Source organism: Colias eurytheme, chromosome 16 (genome assembly GCF_061535395.1).
Source record: "Colias eurytheme isolate Ceu_HAF_F1 chromosome 16, ilColEury1 Martin Lab GWU primary, whole genome shotgun sequence".
Lineage (NCBI taxonomy): Eukaryota > Metazoa > Arthropoda > Insecta > Lepidoptera > Pieridae > Colias > Colias eurytheme.
The window spans coordinates 8,916,660-8,934,524 of NC_142995.1; the positions used below are offsets into that span (position 1 = coordinate 8,916,660).

The following is a 17,865-nucleotide window of genomic DNA, read 5'->3' on the forward strand; positions in this document are numbered from 1 at the left end:
CTGTCCCGGCGAACGTTGTTCTGCCTTACTCTTATCACATAAAGGGATGAAAAATACATATTGTTGGCCGATTCTCAGATCTACATTGGGCACACAAAATTTCATAAGAATCGGTACAGCCGTTACGGAGGAGTAAGAGTGACACGAGAATTTTATATACATTAAATAAATTATTATAATGTTATAAGGGTGATAATGGCATACATAGATTACATGATACATAGATACATTTGCACACTTAATTTAAATTTGTAATAAATAAATTTAATTTAATTCCAAGCTATAGTAGTTTCTAATCTAACCTAATATAAAGCATTTAAATATACTTTATATTGAGACATCAATGGTTCACTCCATTTCATTCGACAATATTTCACAAGAAAATAATAACAGCCATTATGTAAGATCCACAATACACAACGTACGGTAAAGTTTCGGATTTCTTTCAAAGAAATTGCACCAACATAGACTGATATTGCTCCTTTTGCGATAGACAAACTTTTATTATTACAGATATTTAGATTTATCACACGGTTTGATGTTCCATGTTGTGTTGAAAGTTGTTTGAAGTTTAGTGCGTATATATGAACATTTATTTATCGATGAAACTGTAACAAATCTTATCTGTATGTATTAAATTTGTATTAAATAAAAGGTTAGTTATCCATTGTAAAATTTGGAGACAAATTATAAAATTATACCCCATTCTCTATTTATGTTATCTATAACACAAACAAACTAATAACAACTTTAAATTTGAAAGCATTCTTTGATTGAATACAATTTTACTTGTAAAACCAAATTTATATAACAAGGCGAAACTTCGTTTGAACTTTGACAATTCAAGAAAGAAGATTTTAAAAATTCAAAGGCCTATTTGCCAAAAAAAGTAATTCGCGTGTATAAAATCGAGTGCGAATTTGAAAAGTTGAGAAAATTTCATAACTGTGCTTGGTTTGAGTTGTGCGTAGTTTTAAAACTCTCTTTAGAAACAAATAATGTAATTGATAAACTATGTAATTTATATGTTTCGTAATTTTTAATATAATTATTCTTCAAGGGATTAGTTAATTACACGAATCATAGAATGTGCTAAAATATAGTATAGATTTTGTTAACATTCCTAGATATAGGTACAAGAATGACCACGTACGTTATACAGTATACTGTCATTTATATACATAATTACATGTTATTAAGGGCTGATTTTTCAATCTACTAATACTTATTCGTCGTTAATACTTATTCGTCGAATAACGTATTTATACTACCACTTCAAAAATGTATTTGCCTGTATTTGACAGTTTACGTGACAATTTAATATTATCGTGTAATACTTTATTGGGCGGATAAGTTTTAATGATGTATTGAAAAATCGGCCCTTATTGGCATTAATTCTGGAAATATAAATTTTATGTTGCAAGATATTTCGACAAAAAACGCACAGACATTTTTTAAATAAAACGTATTAAAAATACCAAAGCAACACATACTTTGAAGCTATAATACGAATTGCAGCGTAAAATCGACTATTAATGAAAAATGGCTCTTTTAATTTTTTGCCGAACCTTACGTAATTTATCCTGCCGAATCATAAAAGTCCATCGCAGATAAATTAATTAACTATAAATATCGTTCCTCGAATGCAGTGCACTCCGGATAATAGTTTTCCAAATGAATGGCCGGGTAATATAAAGAGCGAATGACCAATAAAACATATTTTGTACAAGCTCTCCGCCCGACTTCGCTTTCTATAAAACTTAACAAAGTAAAAAACCTTCCTCGAAATCTACTCTATACTAAATACACACTTTTAAATAAACACTTTTACTCGGAAATTTAACACAATATCACACTAAGTAGCCTTTGGTTTCATGCATATATACAATATAGTTAAATACCGTGACCTTCCCTCAGTAAATTTCAATACAATGGGTTTGTTCCACCCTGTTCTGCGTATTATTTAATTTGGGTAATAAATTCACGGATCACAGTTGTCTCGTAATTAAAGGGGTACATAAAATTCAATTAAATTTGCTTAATTAATTATAGTAACTGGTAAGCCATTTAATGGAGTGTCGTCTATTATTACTCTGTAAAAGGATATGAGGATAAAATTCACAAATATTAACTATTTTTTTCTACATCAATTGAAGTCTATTGAAAATTTGACTTAGCAAACATATTTTTTTTGTGTCTCTCAATGTTAGCCAGAAGGGCTTCTACATTTTAACGCGGACGCGTAGGTGAACTGAAGGTTCACCCCATTGAGTTACTATGTACTACGCACAGTAACTCATGGTTCACCTTAGTAGCGACATGCGCAAGGGCGCCTCCTTGACGGGGATCTCGAACCTCGGCTTGGGCTGTCGCTTGAGTGGAGGAGGCCGCAAGGGCCCGAGTCGGACGGGTAGCAAACATATCAATTTGTATGTGCATTTATAAACATATTAAGTCCCATGTATTACCTTGCCCAAAGAGTCCCATGTATTACCTTGCACTTTGGACATAGGACAGAGAGTGACTTTGTTTTATACTATGAAATGATTACGAATTATTTTCATAAGTTTTACAAACATGCCTGTCTGTTCTAGACTATTCTATTCTAAAGTACATCTATTTAAATCTTTTAAAGGCACTTCTTAAATACTTATTGGTTAACCGTGAAAGCAATATATGAGTTAAGTCTTTTCCATAAATAATTGAGACATTGTTTGGGGCTACCATGATATAGCAGTAGTATTACCAGTAGGGAAAGTGATGGCGCTAGACGATCTATATAGCGTTGTCATTTTTCCACATTAGAAATAATACTGCTTGACATCGTGACTTGTGATCTGATAACGCAACTCATCGCGTAAATTACTTGGGGTGACGTCATTATTCAGGCCTTGCCTATTTAAGAAACTAATTTATCATTTAAATTAAAAGACGTTCTGGAAAGTGGTGAAAACAATGCCTTTTAAATAATATTAGCAGTCATCGTAGGATAATGCTTAATTTAGCTGTTTAAGGCCTGAATCGGGTAGAATTCCCTTTTTTTTTTTTTTTTTTTTTATTTTACTACAATAATACAATTCATTATAAATTAAATTAAACTGGCACAAACATAATCTCTTTAGAGATTTACCGCGCGCCAGCGCCGTTGACATAGAAAATAAAGATTCGATAATATAATATTGATAAACAAAAATACATATTAGTTATTACAGACATTCATTCACAAAACTAACAAAAATATCCCGCAACATCTAAGTACAATACATCTTTTATTTAATTATCATAAGAAATAACAAACGTGGGTAGAAACAAAAAATATTAATCTACATCTTATCGCAACTGCGGTCTGCACTCTGCACCCACAGGGTGTTGATTTTCGCTTACAGAATTAATTAATTGATAAATTGATTTACATTTTTTACATACACAATTATATGTCAGTAGATAATGGATGTGTGTATTTTATGTATATATACACATATTCAAATACAAATTATGGCGTTAGTCTAAGATAAGTATACATATACATAATTTTAGTCATGGTCGTACTTATGAATATTTATCAATAATTAATTGTTCATAGTAGTTTTTTAGTTTTATTTTAATATTTTTATCTGTTAGTGTATCTTTAAGTGTTTTAGGTAGTCTATTTATTAAGTTAGGGATTACGTAGTTTAATGTTCTTTTTCCATAAAGGTTATTATAGCTTGGTAACTGAAGAACTGAGAGGTCCGCCCTACGAGCTGAATAATACGAGTGTTTTATTTTGATGAAATTATCTGTAAAAAAGTATTGTTTTAATGACACTAGTTCAACTTGTTCGTGAATAGGTAATATTTTTAAAGAAGAGAATAATTTTCTGTAGTCGTCATTGTAAGTTGTTTTAAGATTACTTGGCACAATTACTTTTAGGATACGTAGCTGTAGTGAAAAAATGCTATCGAGATGTGTTTTGTATGTTCTCCCATAACTTGATAGTCCGTATAGTATTATAGACTCCACCAGAGCTTTATAAAGTAACAGTAGCGTTTTGTATGGCACTTTGTATTTGATTAGAGAGAATTTAGCTAATATGGCTCTAAGCTTATCACAAACGTGGTTTATGTGAGCTTTCCAATTTAATCGATCGTCAATGATTAAGCCAAGATATGTGTGATTGCTAACGAGACCTATAGCGTCACATGAGCACGCATGTATAGCGTCACATTTTTTGGAATGTAGGCAACTATGATTATGAGCTATTAATTTTGGTGAAATTGCGCTGCGGTTATGACTTGAACTAACGTACATTAATTTTGGTTTTGCAAGCATTGAGTACTAATCCTGCGTCGTGGGACCACCTAATGAGAGTATCAAAATCACTTTGAAGTTTTGTTAGAGCCTCATCTACACTATTACCAGTTGAAACTAGGCACGTATCATCAGCAAACTGATAGATCTCGCACTGTTTTAATGCATTGGAGAGGCTGTTTACATATGTTAGATAGTGCAGCGGTCCGAGGACCGAGCCCTGTGCCGTGCCTTCCGTAACGTGTACTGGGTAGCTGTCAGCATTGAGGACTCGAACTTGATATGATCTATCTTGGAGATAATTCTCACACCATGTCAAGAGACTTCCTCTAATACCGCTATCATTTAAATTTTTTATCAGTGTGCTGTGCCTTAAGGTGTCAAACGCCTTACTATAGTCAATAAATACGATTAGGACATGCTTTTTACTGTCAAGGTGTTTATAAAGACTGTCTGTAAAGGTGGAAAGCAGCTGTGTTGTATTTTTATGCGGTTGAAATCCGTATTGATTTTTTGTTAATATGTCGTTGCGTTCATAAAAACTGTAAATTTGGCTACTAATATACTTTTCTATTATTTTGTCTATAGTAGGTAATATGGTTATTGGTCTATATTTGTCATAATCGTTTCTGTTACCATTTTTATGAATTGGACGAACAATGCCTTTTTTAAGTTCTGTCGGATATTTACCACTTATGATGCTGGTGTTTATTAAATTTGCCAAGGTATTTTTTATTTTCTCACAAAGTAATTTAACGTCAATTGCTCTTATTCTATCCAACCCAGGAGCTTTGTTGCTATTTAATGCTCTAATTATTTTGGCCACTGAATTGGCGTCGGCTCGCTTAAATCGCATGCTTACATTTGCCGAGTGTTCATAGCATTTTTTATCAAGCAATGGTTCCACACATTTCGGGATTATTTGTTTGACACTGTTGTGAAAAGTTGAGGCAAAATTACTTGCAATATCGTTACTTGTTGTCCCTTTCTTAATAAATGCATTACGCAGTATTGAATCGATAGAAGATTTTATTCTACCAGTGAGTTTGTTAAGTATCTCCCACAGCTTTTTTGAATTGTTCTTGTTTGATATGATATTATATTTTGTGTATTTATTTTTTGTTTTATTAATTAATGAATTTACATAATTTCTATATTTATTATATTTTTGTTTAATAATAAAATTATTTGTGTTTTTAGTCCACTGTATAAAAAGTTTGTCTCTAATTTCACAAGCTTGTATAACCTTCCTATTAATCCACTCGTTGTTATTTCGTTCTTTATTATTAGTCTTAATTTTAATGGTAAATTCACATTTTTCATAGCAGTTTTTAAATTGATCGTGTATATAGTTATATATATTAATTGGACATGTCATATTGTCCGTACATGTCCAATCTATTTGCTCTAGTAATGTATTTAATTTTTTATTATCTATCATAGTTTTATAATTTGTATCATCCTGTGTACAAGCCCCGACGCAAGCGAGCATTACGGCCCGGTGATCCGCTAGTGTCGTACCGATCGCTGCTGTGAATAGATCTTTTGCGTGTGATCGAGTGTAGATGTGATCTATGCATGACTTGCTTATTTTATTATTATATGTTTCGATTCTAGTGTAAGCTGTGATCCCACACAAAAGGCCTAGACCATGCATTGCATTATTATATTTATGTTTTATAGGAGTGTCTGACTGCAGATCTATGTTAATATCACCCAGTATATAAAGATCAGTTTTTATAGGGCACTTATTCATTATTAGTCTGTTAAGTTCATCGATAAATAAGTGTTTATTAGTGTTAGGGGGACGATATATTGCACAAATATTTGTATTATAGTTTGTGTGAGTGGTTATTGTGAATAATATGTTTTCGAAATAATTTGTGTTTACATTGTATACGTTACATGTGTGTTTATTACTTACATATACAATAATACCCCCACCCCTTTTACATTTTCTTAGAGACGTATACATTTGATAGCCCTTTAAATGATATAAGCTACTAATATTATCCGCAATGTTAACCTCAGTAAGTATAACAACATCAATGCGCTTTTGTGCGGATGATATACACTGTTGTAATGTAACAAAGTTTTTAATAACGGATCTTATATTAATGTGGATACACAATAGATTTATAGGCATATTGGGGATGTTGTTTAAAAAATCGTTTATATTTATACAATCGAAGACTTCATAGATATTATCTGACAAACCATCCATACTATATATAATTTTTTGATCTGTTGCAAGCGTTAACTATAAATACAAAACAAATTTTAGGATTTACTTTTTGCTATAGCGTGTATGTCCGCCGAGCTTCTAATAATATAAATTTTTGAACTATCGTCTTTACGAGCTTTAACGAATCCTTTCTTAAACCATACATACTTGAAATTTAGATTGATTTTTAGTTCTTGCTTAGTTTCCCATAGCAAACTTTTATTCATTTTTGTCATGGCTTCTCTAATAAAAACGGTGTTGTTGTTATTTAGATGGGATGGGCAGACATCTGATACCTTAGTATTGTAGGATCTGGCAGCCGTTAGCCAATCTTCTTGTGCTTTTTCGTTTCTTAATTCCACCATTATATTAGCTGGTTGGTTTTTGCTTTGTAGTCGGCGTGAACTCCTGATACTTTCGACCGGCTGGTTAAGTTTAAGTGCCACCTTTTCTACTAGCTTGTTGACAACCTCTGTAGCTTCATGCGGAATGTTTGCGATTTCCACGTATTTTGAGAGCTTTACTTGTTCAATTTCTTGTAGGCGTTGCTCTAATGCACCGACACGAGTTTCTAGATTATTATTTCGGTTGGTTAGTTCGATGTTCTTCCGTTCTAGTGTTTTAATAGTTTGTTTGAATGTATCGATGATTTCTACGACTTCATCTAATTTAGCGCTATTAAATTGTAATGCTTCATTTAGTTCGCGCATTTCACTTTTAATTGCTTTTTCGACTTCCCTCGTTATGTTATTCAGCAACTTTTTCGCGTTTATCTGTACATGGGTGTCGTCTTCATCGTCGTCTTCGGGAATGATAATAGATGAGTTACGTCTGGGTGACTCGCGCTGACATTCCAAGCAGGTCCATTCTAAACTAGGAGCAGCCTTAAGCGCGGCAATCTGCTTATTAGTTAGACCACTGCATCGGGTGTTAAGATGAACAATTCTTTCACACTTGTTACACTCGCAACCAGGTATTGATTTGGTAACCGTTTTTTTACAAATATCACACTTAGACATTGCGTTAGCGGGTAGATAGTAAAAGTTATTTATAGTTGTATAAGGACGTGTATTATGCACGACCGTCTGTCAACGACTGAATTTTAATACCGAAAATTAACTCTACTTATAACCGTTTTTATTCTTAGATTCTTAATGTACATATCTAAAAAAAATGTAGGTATATTAAAGTTTCGAATATGATAAAGGACGTGGTTGTTTTAATTTGTTTATTTTACAATCAGGTTTTTTGGAAATAAATCATGAACTGAGGTCGATTTTTGGACTTTAAACCAAAACGCTAAGTCAATATAACGTCAATTATCGTAGTGTTTTTACAGTGTGTTAAGGAAATTGAAACACAGGGTATGGTTGTTTTAAATTTAGATTCCATATCCAAATATTTTTTTAATAATTTTTATACGTACTTTTACTACGGTAGATTCGCGCCGGTCCCCCGATCCCGCCTTGTAAATCACCTAGCAAGGTCGCTAGCCCCTATTAAGGCCTTAACAGCAGTAAATAAACAAGGTTAAAACAGCATTTCCGAAAGATTATGACTTGGATTACTTCAAGAAGGGAGCGTACTCCGCCCTCAAACGCCGGCAACGCACCCATAATACTCTAGAGTCTGTGGATGTTCACTGGCGGCGCCAATCATCGCTTTCTCTCTGGTGACGCGCAAGCTCGTTTGACAGCTTATACATTAAAAAAGGTTAGTGGGTAAGGTTAGTATTACAAGCAAACCAGGCAAACGTTATACATTGTCTACTACTCGTCTTTGAAAATCTAAGAAGTATACAATCTGGTGGTCCACACGAGCGAAGCCGCGGGCGGAAATCTAGTAAATTGAAATAAAAGCATGGATAGAACGTGACTAGAGATTCTTACATGTAAGATAATTATATGTTACATGTGTAGATTAATGGCTCAGTCAAATAGAACGAGTACTTAGTGCGCGTCAAAGTGCTAAAAATAACATGTTAGTATGTACTTAGTTGAGTTGTACTACGCGACAATGTTTTTTTAAGCTATTTCATAGCTTCTATCGCGGGCCTTGAGCGCGGGGACCGTTTCGAGAAATTCCGTAACGAAAAAACCTCACGCTCCCCACTCCGACGGGCTCGGAGGTGTGGCTTGAAGGCATGCTATGCAATAGCTTTACCGCGGCAGTCCCCGAGTGTCACACGTCTTTTTTTTATATATTCACCAACTAAAGAGCAAGTGACTTTCTGGAAGCTCGTCGCCATCCATGAGCTTTCGCAATCCCGGGGACTCTACGAACGTTTTGTTGGCCTTTCAGATATTTATATGCTTTCTTCTTGAAGGTGCCCATATCATAAAACACCGAGGCGTAGCTTGTTCCACAACAGCGTAGTTCCACGAGCGCTACGTATCCAAGTGGTTTGCTTCGTGCAGTGCGGTTGTGGAATGGCGCAGACTATAAGTTCCATGTGAATATTATGTACTGCCAAACAGAGCGATAGTGCTATGACGCGCGCTAAGAACGTGTTCTATCTGTCAAAGCCAATATCGCATTATATAGTCATAGCACGGCGTCAGGCTAGCGGCGCTTTGCAGAGCGCTTAGAAAACGTGCAGACAGAACGCGAATATAGCGCGGTGTACTAACGCTTTAGCGTCGTGCTATAATGTCACACTCTACTCATGTTACACAGATTGACCAGAGACCCACTACGCAAAACACTATACAACGAAGCGTGGTCTAAAAACCGGCTTAAAAAACATTAACTTATGAAATTTTTGGTATTATACCTACTTTGTGATATAGGTTTTGTCAGACAGAAAAATACAAAGCGCGCGTCATAGCGTCTTCGCCACAGGTCTTCGCTCTGTTTGACGGAATGTTACCGCGTAGTACAGCACAATTCGGCGTCATAGCGCGGCGTCCAATTAACGCTCAGACGCGCGCTATATGTACGCGTTCTATCTGGCAAAGCCATAACCGCTGCAAATGTCATAGATGATAATAATTACAATAGTATTAGTGTATTTTAAAACATGTTATCTGCGCGTCCTGACAGCGTTGATAAAAGTCTGTACAATAAATGTTACGTGGTTCCCGATATTTTTTTTTTCTGCAACTCACTCTAGGAACTTTTATTTAGAAAGCGGTCCCACTGTACAGGCGTTATGCCGTGACTAAGGTAAATAGCGATTAATTTTCATAGAGATAGATGCCAAACTTGCGTGCATGTGTGTTGACTCATTATAAATAAATAAATCAGCTCTTAATAATGGTAGGTACTCCCAAATTCACAGACTACACAAATTTTATTAAGAGGAAAGAAACTATTTGACAAGAATTGCAATAAATTTTAATACAGATATATAATATGTACTAGCTTTCCGCCTGCGGCTTCACCCGCGTTTTCTAAGAAAAACCCGCATAGTTCCCGCTCCCGTGGGATTTCCGGGATAAAACCTAGCCTATGTTACTCGTGGATAATGTAGCTTTCGAATGGTGAAAGAATTTTTAAAATCGGTCCAGTAGTTTATGAGCCTATTCATTACAATCAAACAAACAAAGTTTTCCTCTTTATAATATTAGTGTAGACTAGCCTATGTTACTCGTGGATAATGTAGCTTTCGAATGGTGAAAGAATTTTTAAAATCGGTCCAGTAGTTTATGAGCCTATTCATTACAATCAAACAAACAAAGTTTTCCTCTTTATAATATTAGTGTAGATTACATACAAGTTAAACTTGAACATTAAGTTGAAGTTATTGCAGTCGGTTAAAAAACGATAACGGGATAGAACAAATATATATATATAATTAGTTATAAGTCCACATAACTCCGATTATATTTTTAAAATATTGAACGCTTACTTATAACATTGTGATGGAACGCTTGACACGTGACACTCTTATTTTCTGTATACAAATATAAAACTATTATTTCAGTAGAAAATAATTAAATTGACATAAATTGGTGTTTGGATCATTTGTTTGGAATTTCTAAAATGAGGCAAAGGTGAGTTTCATTGTAATTTACAATGGCATTATATTAAAACCAATCCTGAATTCTTAAATGAATATATATTCAGTTCTTAGTTGTATGTAAACAAATATAAGTACTCCATGTTAATAGTCCCATTATTTTAATCCGTCGTTTTTTTTATAAACAAAAGTAAATTTTATAAATATTATGCTGGCCTTTGCTGGCATACAGTTACCAAAATATTATATTGTGTTATAGTTGATTTTTGTAGATTAATTGTTTGTATTTTTTACTTTTTGAAAAAAGCTTTGAATTATATATTTACAGATACGATATAAACATTCTTCCTGGTGAGTTTTATCTATTCTAATATTATAAAGCTGAAGAGTTTGTTTATTTGTTTGTTTGAACGCGCTAATCTCAGGAACTACTGGTCCGATTTGAAAAATTCTTTCGGTGTTAGATAGCCCATTCATCGAGAAAGGCTATAGGCTATATTATATCATCACGCTAAGACCAACAGGAGCGGAGCGACATGGGTAAAACCGCAGAGCGCAGCTAGTTTTAAATAAACATTAGTTTGTTTATTTATAGATTATATTAAATCTGTAAGTATTATAGGCTTAAATAAAGTCTTAGTATGTTGGCAATTTGTTAATTATTGTAATAATTATGTTGTTATATATTTTTCATAATATTATAATAAATAGCATAGTTATATGCTTATTAATTATCAGTTATCATTATGTATTTAGTATAATTTACTTTAGCGCGGTTAAAGTAAACAATTCGTTAATTATTCAGATTACAACCAAATAATATACTTAATATATTATACAAATATGTATACTCATTACTCACAAACGTTTAAAATGTCTAAATATATATAAATCAAAGGACTGACTGACTGACTGACATAGTCATCTATCAACGCAGAGCCTTAACCACTGGACGATGTCAGAACATAGGCATCCGTTAAGAAAGGATTTTGATCAATTGATAAAATAGGGAATGAAATTTCGTACCATGAAAATTTATCTTTTCCACGCAGGCGAAGCTGCGGGCAACAGCTAGTTAGTGATACACCGTAGCGCTTTTAAACGAAGTCTAGTTGAATAAATTAATATGCGAGTTTGAAGGATAGTTCCCAGTGATTCCAATACAATTGTATTGATTAATTTCAGGAACGATCGCCATAATGCTACTCATTGTTCGAGTAGCAACAGCAGACGTCTGTGAAAGTAAAATTAATGAAGAAAGTTGTGTGAATGAAGTAGTTTGTGATAAATATTTCAATATTGTAAATTATTATGAAATTAGTCCACGCTGCACTCCTATGAAGTTATATAATCAGAATATTGGAAATATCCTTCCAATACATTTAGTTTACAAACGAAGAAATGAAGCAGATGGAGCAGAAATTCCAAAAAGTATTGAATACGGAAAATACTATTATGATTATATAACAACACTAGAATTAAGCAGTAATAATTATTATAAATTTCCACTAATAAAACACATGAAAAGATTACGTCTACTAAATGTTTCGTACAATTCTATTACAGTTGCTAAATTGAGCTCAAGATACACATTCCCCGATTTAAAAGAAATTGATCTTTCACATAATACAATAGAAGAATTTGAAATTAGTGCTATGGAATCACCGTTCAGTAGCTTACTAAGATTAAATGTTTCTTATAATAAACTGAATGAGATAAAAGAAGCGGTATTTGATCGATTTGCAAATTTACAAATGTTAGATGTTTCATTTAATGAAATATCGAACATTACCCCATTAACATTTGAAGGTATTAAAAATTTGGTCTTTTTAAACTTAGCTTACAATAAAATTGATGAAATTAATGGATCTCTGTTTAGATTCACAAAACTCACTCACTTGAATTTGAGTAACAACAGAATACAAAACATCTTGTTAAAAGACTTCGAGAAGTTACTTCAATTAAAAGAATTAGATTTAAGTTATAATGCAATAATAACAATTGAGAAGAAGACATTTCAAGGTATGAGTCTTTTAACTAGTGTTTATTTAAATAATAATGTTTTAAAGGTATTAGAAAAGGAAATGTTTCATGAAGCGACGGATTTGAAAACTATCGACTTATCATATAATGAAATAAGAATTCTTCCTAAGTTTATGTTTGACGGTAAAAGTATAGAAAACTTTGATATACAACGAAATAACTTAGAAGGCGTCCTAACCAATGGTACGTTTAAGGGATTAATGTTTATTTTTCAATTAGACTTGAGCTATCAAAGCATAAATGGCATTGACGATTACGCATTTACTGGGCTCGATAAATTGGAAGAACTGTTTTTAAATCATAACGAAATAAATTCTGTATCGCCAAAATCATTTGACAATTTGCTAAATTTAAAAAAGCTTCATCTTTCCAACAATCAAATTGCTAATCTAGATTTTGCATTGAACAATCTGAAAACTCTTAAATTTCTATCAGTTAGCTATAATTTCATTGGTTTTATTAAAAACAAATACTTTAATGATTTGGTTGCGTTAGAATATCTAGATATTTCTTATAATAATATATCTAAGATAGAACCTAAATCTTTTGAAAATCTAACTCAATTGGTCGATTTTGATGTTTCTAATAATGCATTAACAGATGTTTTAGAAAGTGATACGTTCTGTGGTTTGATGTCAATACCAATACTAGATGTTTCTTCCTCGTTTTTAACAACTATTAAGAACAGTTCTTTTAACCACATGTTAAATCTTCAGAAACTAAATATATCACACAGTGCTGTGAATGAGGTAAATTTTAATGCTTTTATTCATACGGGAAATATTAATATACTTGATTTATCACACAACGCATTGAAATATTTAGATATCAATACAACAACCCTCGCTAATCTTAGCGTTTTATATTTAAACCACAATCGAATAACTGATCTGTCATCAAATCTTTTTATGAACATGAAAATGTTAAGTTTAATCGACCTTTCATTTAACGATATAAAATATTTAAATGACAAAACATTTACAAACTGCACAGAACTTTCGTATTTAGATGTATCATACAACAAGCATTTTAATTTTAACGTATCTATGATGGAAAATCTAAATCGTTTAAATAAACTTTTACTATCTGGTATTGACAAAAATATCCAATTCGACAAAACTATCGATTCACCTTTGAAAATATTAAATATGCAAAATTCTAGTGTCACTAATATAACGAGGCTTGGAATTAATCAATTTTGGTCACTCAATGAATTAATTTTAAGCAAAAATAATATAAAAATTTTAGGAGTCGGAGCACTCACTAATTTAACTAAATTGGACTTATTAGATGTAAGTTTCAATAAAATACAATTTATTCAACCAGGTTCTTTCAAAGACAATAGCCACTTACGTATTCTGAATATTTCTCATAATCATTTGACGGCTCTCACTTATGGTACTTTCCGTGGTTTAATTTTTTTGGAGACTCTTGATTTATCTTACAATGAAATACCGGATTTACAAGGCGAACGCTTCTATGATATACAAGGATTGAATGTTTTGATAATTGACTTCAATAAAATAAGCAAAATTGATTTTGAATCCAAAATTCATTTTACATCATTGAGCATTGGTGGAAATCCTATTCCTTGTGAAATTTTAGTTAAATTGAAGATAAATGGTCTTTCAATAACAGCCATAAAATTAGACGAACATTCCAATGAAAATATTGACGGAGTCTCCTGTCATGGTCAGCGTGGCATCAAACGCATGGAAAATAGCAGTAAATCCATCGAAAACAACGACGCTTTAAACGATATAAGGGAGATATTAATCAGCTTATCAGAAAGAAAATCAACTGAAGAAATATCGAGAGTGATAAATACTGAAAACGATTTTAGTCAAAAATTTGAGAAGTTAATGTATAAAAATATAAAGAACGGCGAGGAAATTATTCAAAATAATAACATAACAAATACATTTTTAGAACGAATGTTAAAGTTGATGGTTGCTATGAATTCCCAGGCGACGTCGAAACAAGTGACGATAGTAAAAGAGAATGCTACATACGAAAATATATTACCATATATAGAGCAAGTTAAACAAGGCATAGAAAGCTCGTTTACAATAGAAAAGGAAAAGATCATTTCTGACTTTAATGACAAAATGACATTGATAAATAAAAAGTTAGAAGAAGTCTCGATTAAAACCACAGAAAAGCCCGATATCCAAGCGAACAAAGCAGACTCTTTCTTGTTTTCCAATATATGCATTGGCTTAATATTATTGGTTCTGTTGTGTTTCATATCGTTTAAAATATACGAATCAAAAGTTATGTTGGCTAGACGTAGGACAATAAGTACTCAACGAATTGCTAACGCCATGGATAATTCAAATTTGTAAACATTTCATATCGATTATAGACTACAAGCCCGCATAGGACAAAAATATGGGTCAAATGAACCACCAGGGGACATATCTAGAACGATAGCAGAGCAAAAAATAATAAGATTCATCACTATGCCGTCACTTGTAAGCTGTCCAACTGAGTGCAGATGAGAATTGAAAAGTACAGGTAGACTCGGTAAATTTTGGTCATATATTTTTGTACGGCATTCTTAACCATCGATAGATCCATTAAAAATAATAAGAAACCGCTCAGTGCCGTACAAAAATGGTGGTCCACCAAGTCGGAATTTTTATTTAATTTCCGAGAGTTACCGGGGGTAAATTTGGTCATTTGACCATGTACGGCATCTGTGTCATACTATTGCTATACTGCTTTTAATCCATTATTCCGCAACGCCGTACAAAAATCATGGGGACAAGGGGAAAAAATCGAGAGTTGCAATCCCCTCTCTTTCCCCACTCCAGGGGGTCATTTGACTAAGTACGGCTTCGGTTCCAAAACATTATCTAGCACTCAAAAGTACTATTAAAAGCAATGCCGTCAAAAAATAATTGTTCTTTTAAATGTATACCAATAATCATCTTAATTTCATCGAATTCTTGATATAAAGAGCTGTAAGGTCATTTGACCCTGTACGGGAACTTTTTTTTTAACATGATATTGTAAAATTCAATTGTTGTATAGTATTGCCGTTCAAAAGAAACCGTTCTAAAAAAATTTATAGAGAAATGCAAAACCAGAAATTTTGTTAAAGTTTAAACATCGTAGATTAATGAAATATAATAGTTTTCTACACTTTATCCGTTGTTTTAAATAGTATTAACATAGATAAATTAGGAAAAAACGATGCCGTACATTTTTGTGCAGACCACATCTTTTAGGCTGATGAAAGCGACGAAAGCTACAATTTTAAGGGTGCTTTATGGCCATTTGATACAGTACGGCATTAACATATTTTTACCCAACTACGGCAAAGCAAAAGGAGGGTTATGGTTGTTTACAGATCATGTATGTATGTTCATCTATTCCCTCGTAACTTCTAAACTACTTATCAGAATTCGATTCATTAGAAGCGTCTGAATTGTTCACTGGATAACCAGCGACCAGCTAGCTAAAGGCTATATGGGGTTTCACAAAATCTAATGTTGCGCCCTCTAGCGGACAAAACATACAGAGTAAAAAAAAAAGTTAAGATAAATATGCAGTTTTTGGTATCATTTGAAAGCGCTTTACTTGTACATTTTGAATATGTATATATTACTAGCATTTGCTTGTGACTTTACCTGTATTCATGGACTGATTGCATATAATTCACATCTTTTCGTTCATAGCTTTTTTATTAGTTCATCAATTTAACGGAGTCCATTCCACCTGACTCCGACTTTCCAAGGTGATAATTAACCACCTCGAGCTTCTTAATATTAATGTATATTTATATTTTATTATAAAAATATAAAGCAAACATTTCTTTATATGGATTTTTTTCTTTTTCAGATTTTTCCCCTTTGAACCAACGAAAATGTACGGCACATGAAAAAATATTATCTATGCATAAAATACTTTAAAAATAAATTTATTTCGTGTTGTGTCAAATGACCCCCTGGAGTGGGGAAAGAGAGGGGATTACAACTCTCGATTTTTTCCCCTTGTCCCCATGATTTTTGTACGGCGTTGCGGAATAATGGATTAAAAGCAGTATAGCAATAGTATGACACAGATGCCGTACATGGTCAAATGACCAAATTTACCCCCGGTAACTCTCGGAAATTAAATAAAAATTCCGACTTGGTGGACCAACATTTTTGTACGGCACTGAGCGGTTTCTTATTATTTTTAATGGATCTATCGATGGTTAAGAATGCCGTACAAAAATATATGACCAAAATTTACCGAGTCTACCTGTACTTTTCAATTCTCATCTGCACTCAGTTGGACAGCTTACAAGTGACGGCATAGTGATGAATCTTATTATTTTTTGCTCTGCTATCGTTCTAGATATGTCCCCTGGTGGTTCATTTGACCCATATTTTTGTCCTATGCGGGCTTGTAGTCTATTATTTTTTAAGCCTTCATTAATTAAGTCGTTAAATTCTAATGTATTGATTAAAATTAAAACTTTATGATGATGTGATAAAATATATGTTAAGAAGTGTTGTTTGATGTTTTCTTTATAAAATCCTGTCCTTGATCAAATTGACACTTGGCTTTCGATTCCTTATTCTAAATCATTAAGACCAGTGCCGATAATTTTTGAAACAAAAAAAATCACAGTAGGATGAAACCCATTAGAAAAAGAGGGGAATGTGATAAAAATGAAAGGAGAAATAAATTACGGTCGATCCGAGTTCGGAAAAGGGAGGGGGGGGGGCAAGAAAGGGGTCTTCACTTGTTTATGTCATCTGATGTCATCCTTTATAATATGTTAAAATATGATGAGATGCTTTTTTTTTCTAATGTAGAATAGAGCAGCGCTTGACCACGATCTCGCTTGCTGATAAGCGAAGATAAGGTCTAAGATGGAGAGCGCTTCCTAGATGGTACCTATTGACTCTTGTCTTGAAGATCTTTCTTAAAATGTTTATATTGTATTTATTAAGATAGGACAAATTAAATCAACAGGCTTGTATAGTAGACCTGTTCATTGTATAATAATTATTGTGACAACATACCAACAAACTGTGGAAGTAACAAAAATAAAAAAAATGTTGTGTGGTTTTATGAAACCACGGTAAAAGTGAAACTGTTCGAACGGTTCCGAACACTGCTTTGTGTAGCGCATGTCGCGTGACGGTGGGCTGCCGAGTAGGTATACCTACTCGGCAGCCGCGATACACGCGACATGCGCTACACAGTCCACAGACCAAAAAGTTTGAGACGATGTAATAAAAGTTTCACTTTAAAAAATATATCTACTATTCAAATTTTAGTCTTATGTACGTTTTTTGTAATCGTTTTATTTTTGTTTTTTGTAAACGGTTAGACCGATTTTGATTAC

At 33.1% G+C, this 17,865-nt stretch overlaps 2 protein-coding genes across 2 annotated transcripts; one reads left to right on the plus strand and one right to left on the minus strand.

Annotated features, from left to right (window-relative positions):
- Positions 1-6,207: 6,207 nt before the first annotated feature.
- On the minus strand, positions 6,208-7,575 carry LOC149901982 (uncharacterized). Its single transcript, XM_090111079.1, has one exon. The coding sequence runs from the start codon at positions 7,531-7,533 to the stop codon at positions 6,571-6,573; it is 963 nt and encodes a 320-aa protein (XP_089967205.1). The 5' UTR covers positions 7,534-7,575; the 3' UTR covers positions 6,208-6,570.
- Positions 7,576-10,384: 2,809 nt separating this feature from the next.
- On the plus strand, positions 10,385-14,875 carry LOC149901983 (uncharacterized). The gene is made up of 3 exons (XM_090111087.1): positions 10,385-10,509; positions 10,804-10,826; positions 11,661-14,875. The coding sequence occupies exons 1-3, from the start codon at positions 10,499-10,501 to the stop codon at positions 14,861-14,863; spliced, it is 3,237 nt and encodes a 1,078-aa protein (XP_089967213.1). The 5' UTR covers positions 10,385-10,498; the 3' UTR covers positions 14,864-14,875.
- Positions 14,876-17,865: the final 2,990 nt, after the last annotated feature.

Excerpts from the sequence above, each read along its gene's own strand:
- LOC149901982 (XM_090111079.1), bottom strand. The coding sequence starts at position 7,533 with ATGTCTAAGTGTGATATTTGTAAAAAAACGGTTACCAAATCAATACCT.
- LOC149901983 (XM_090111087.1), top strand. Across the intron at positions 10,827-11,660 it reads CGATATAAACATTCTTCCTG|GAACGATCGCCATAATGCTA; the intron begins GTGAGTTTTATC and ends GATTAATTTCAG.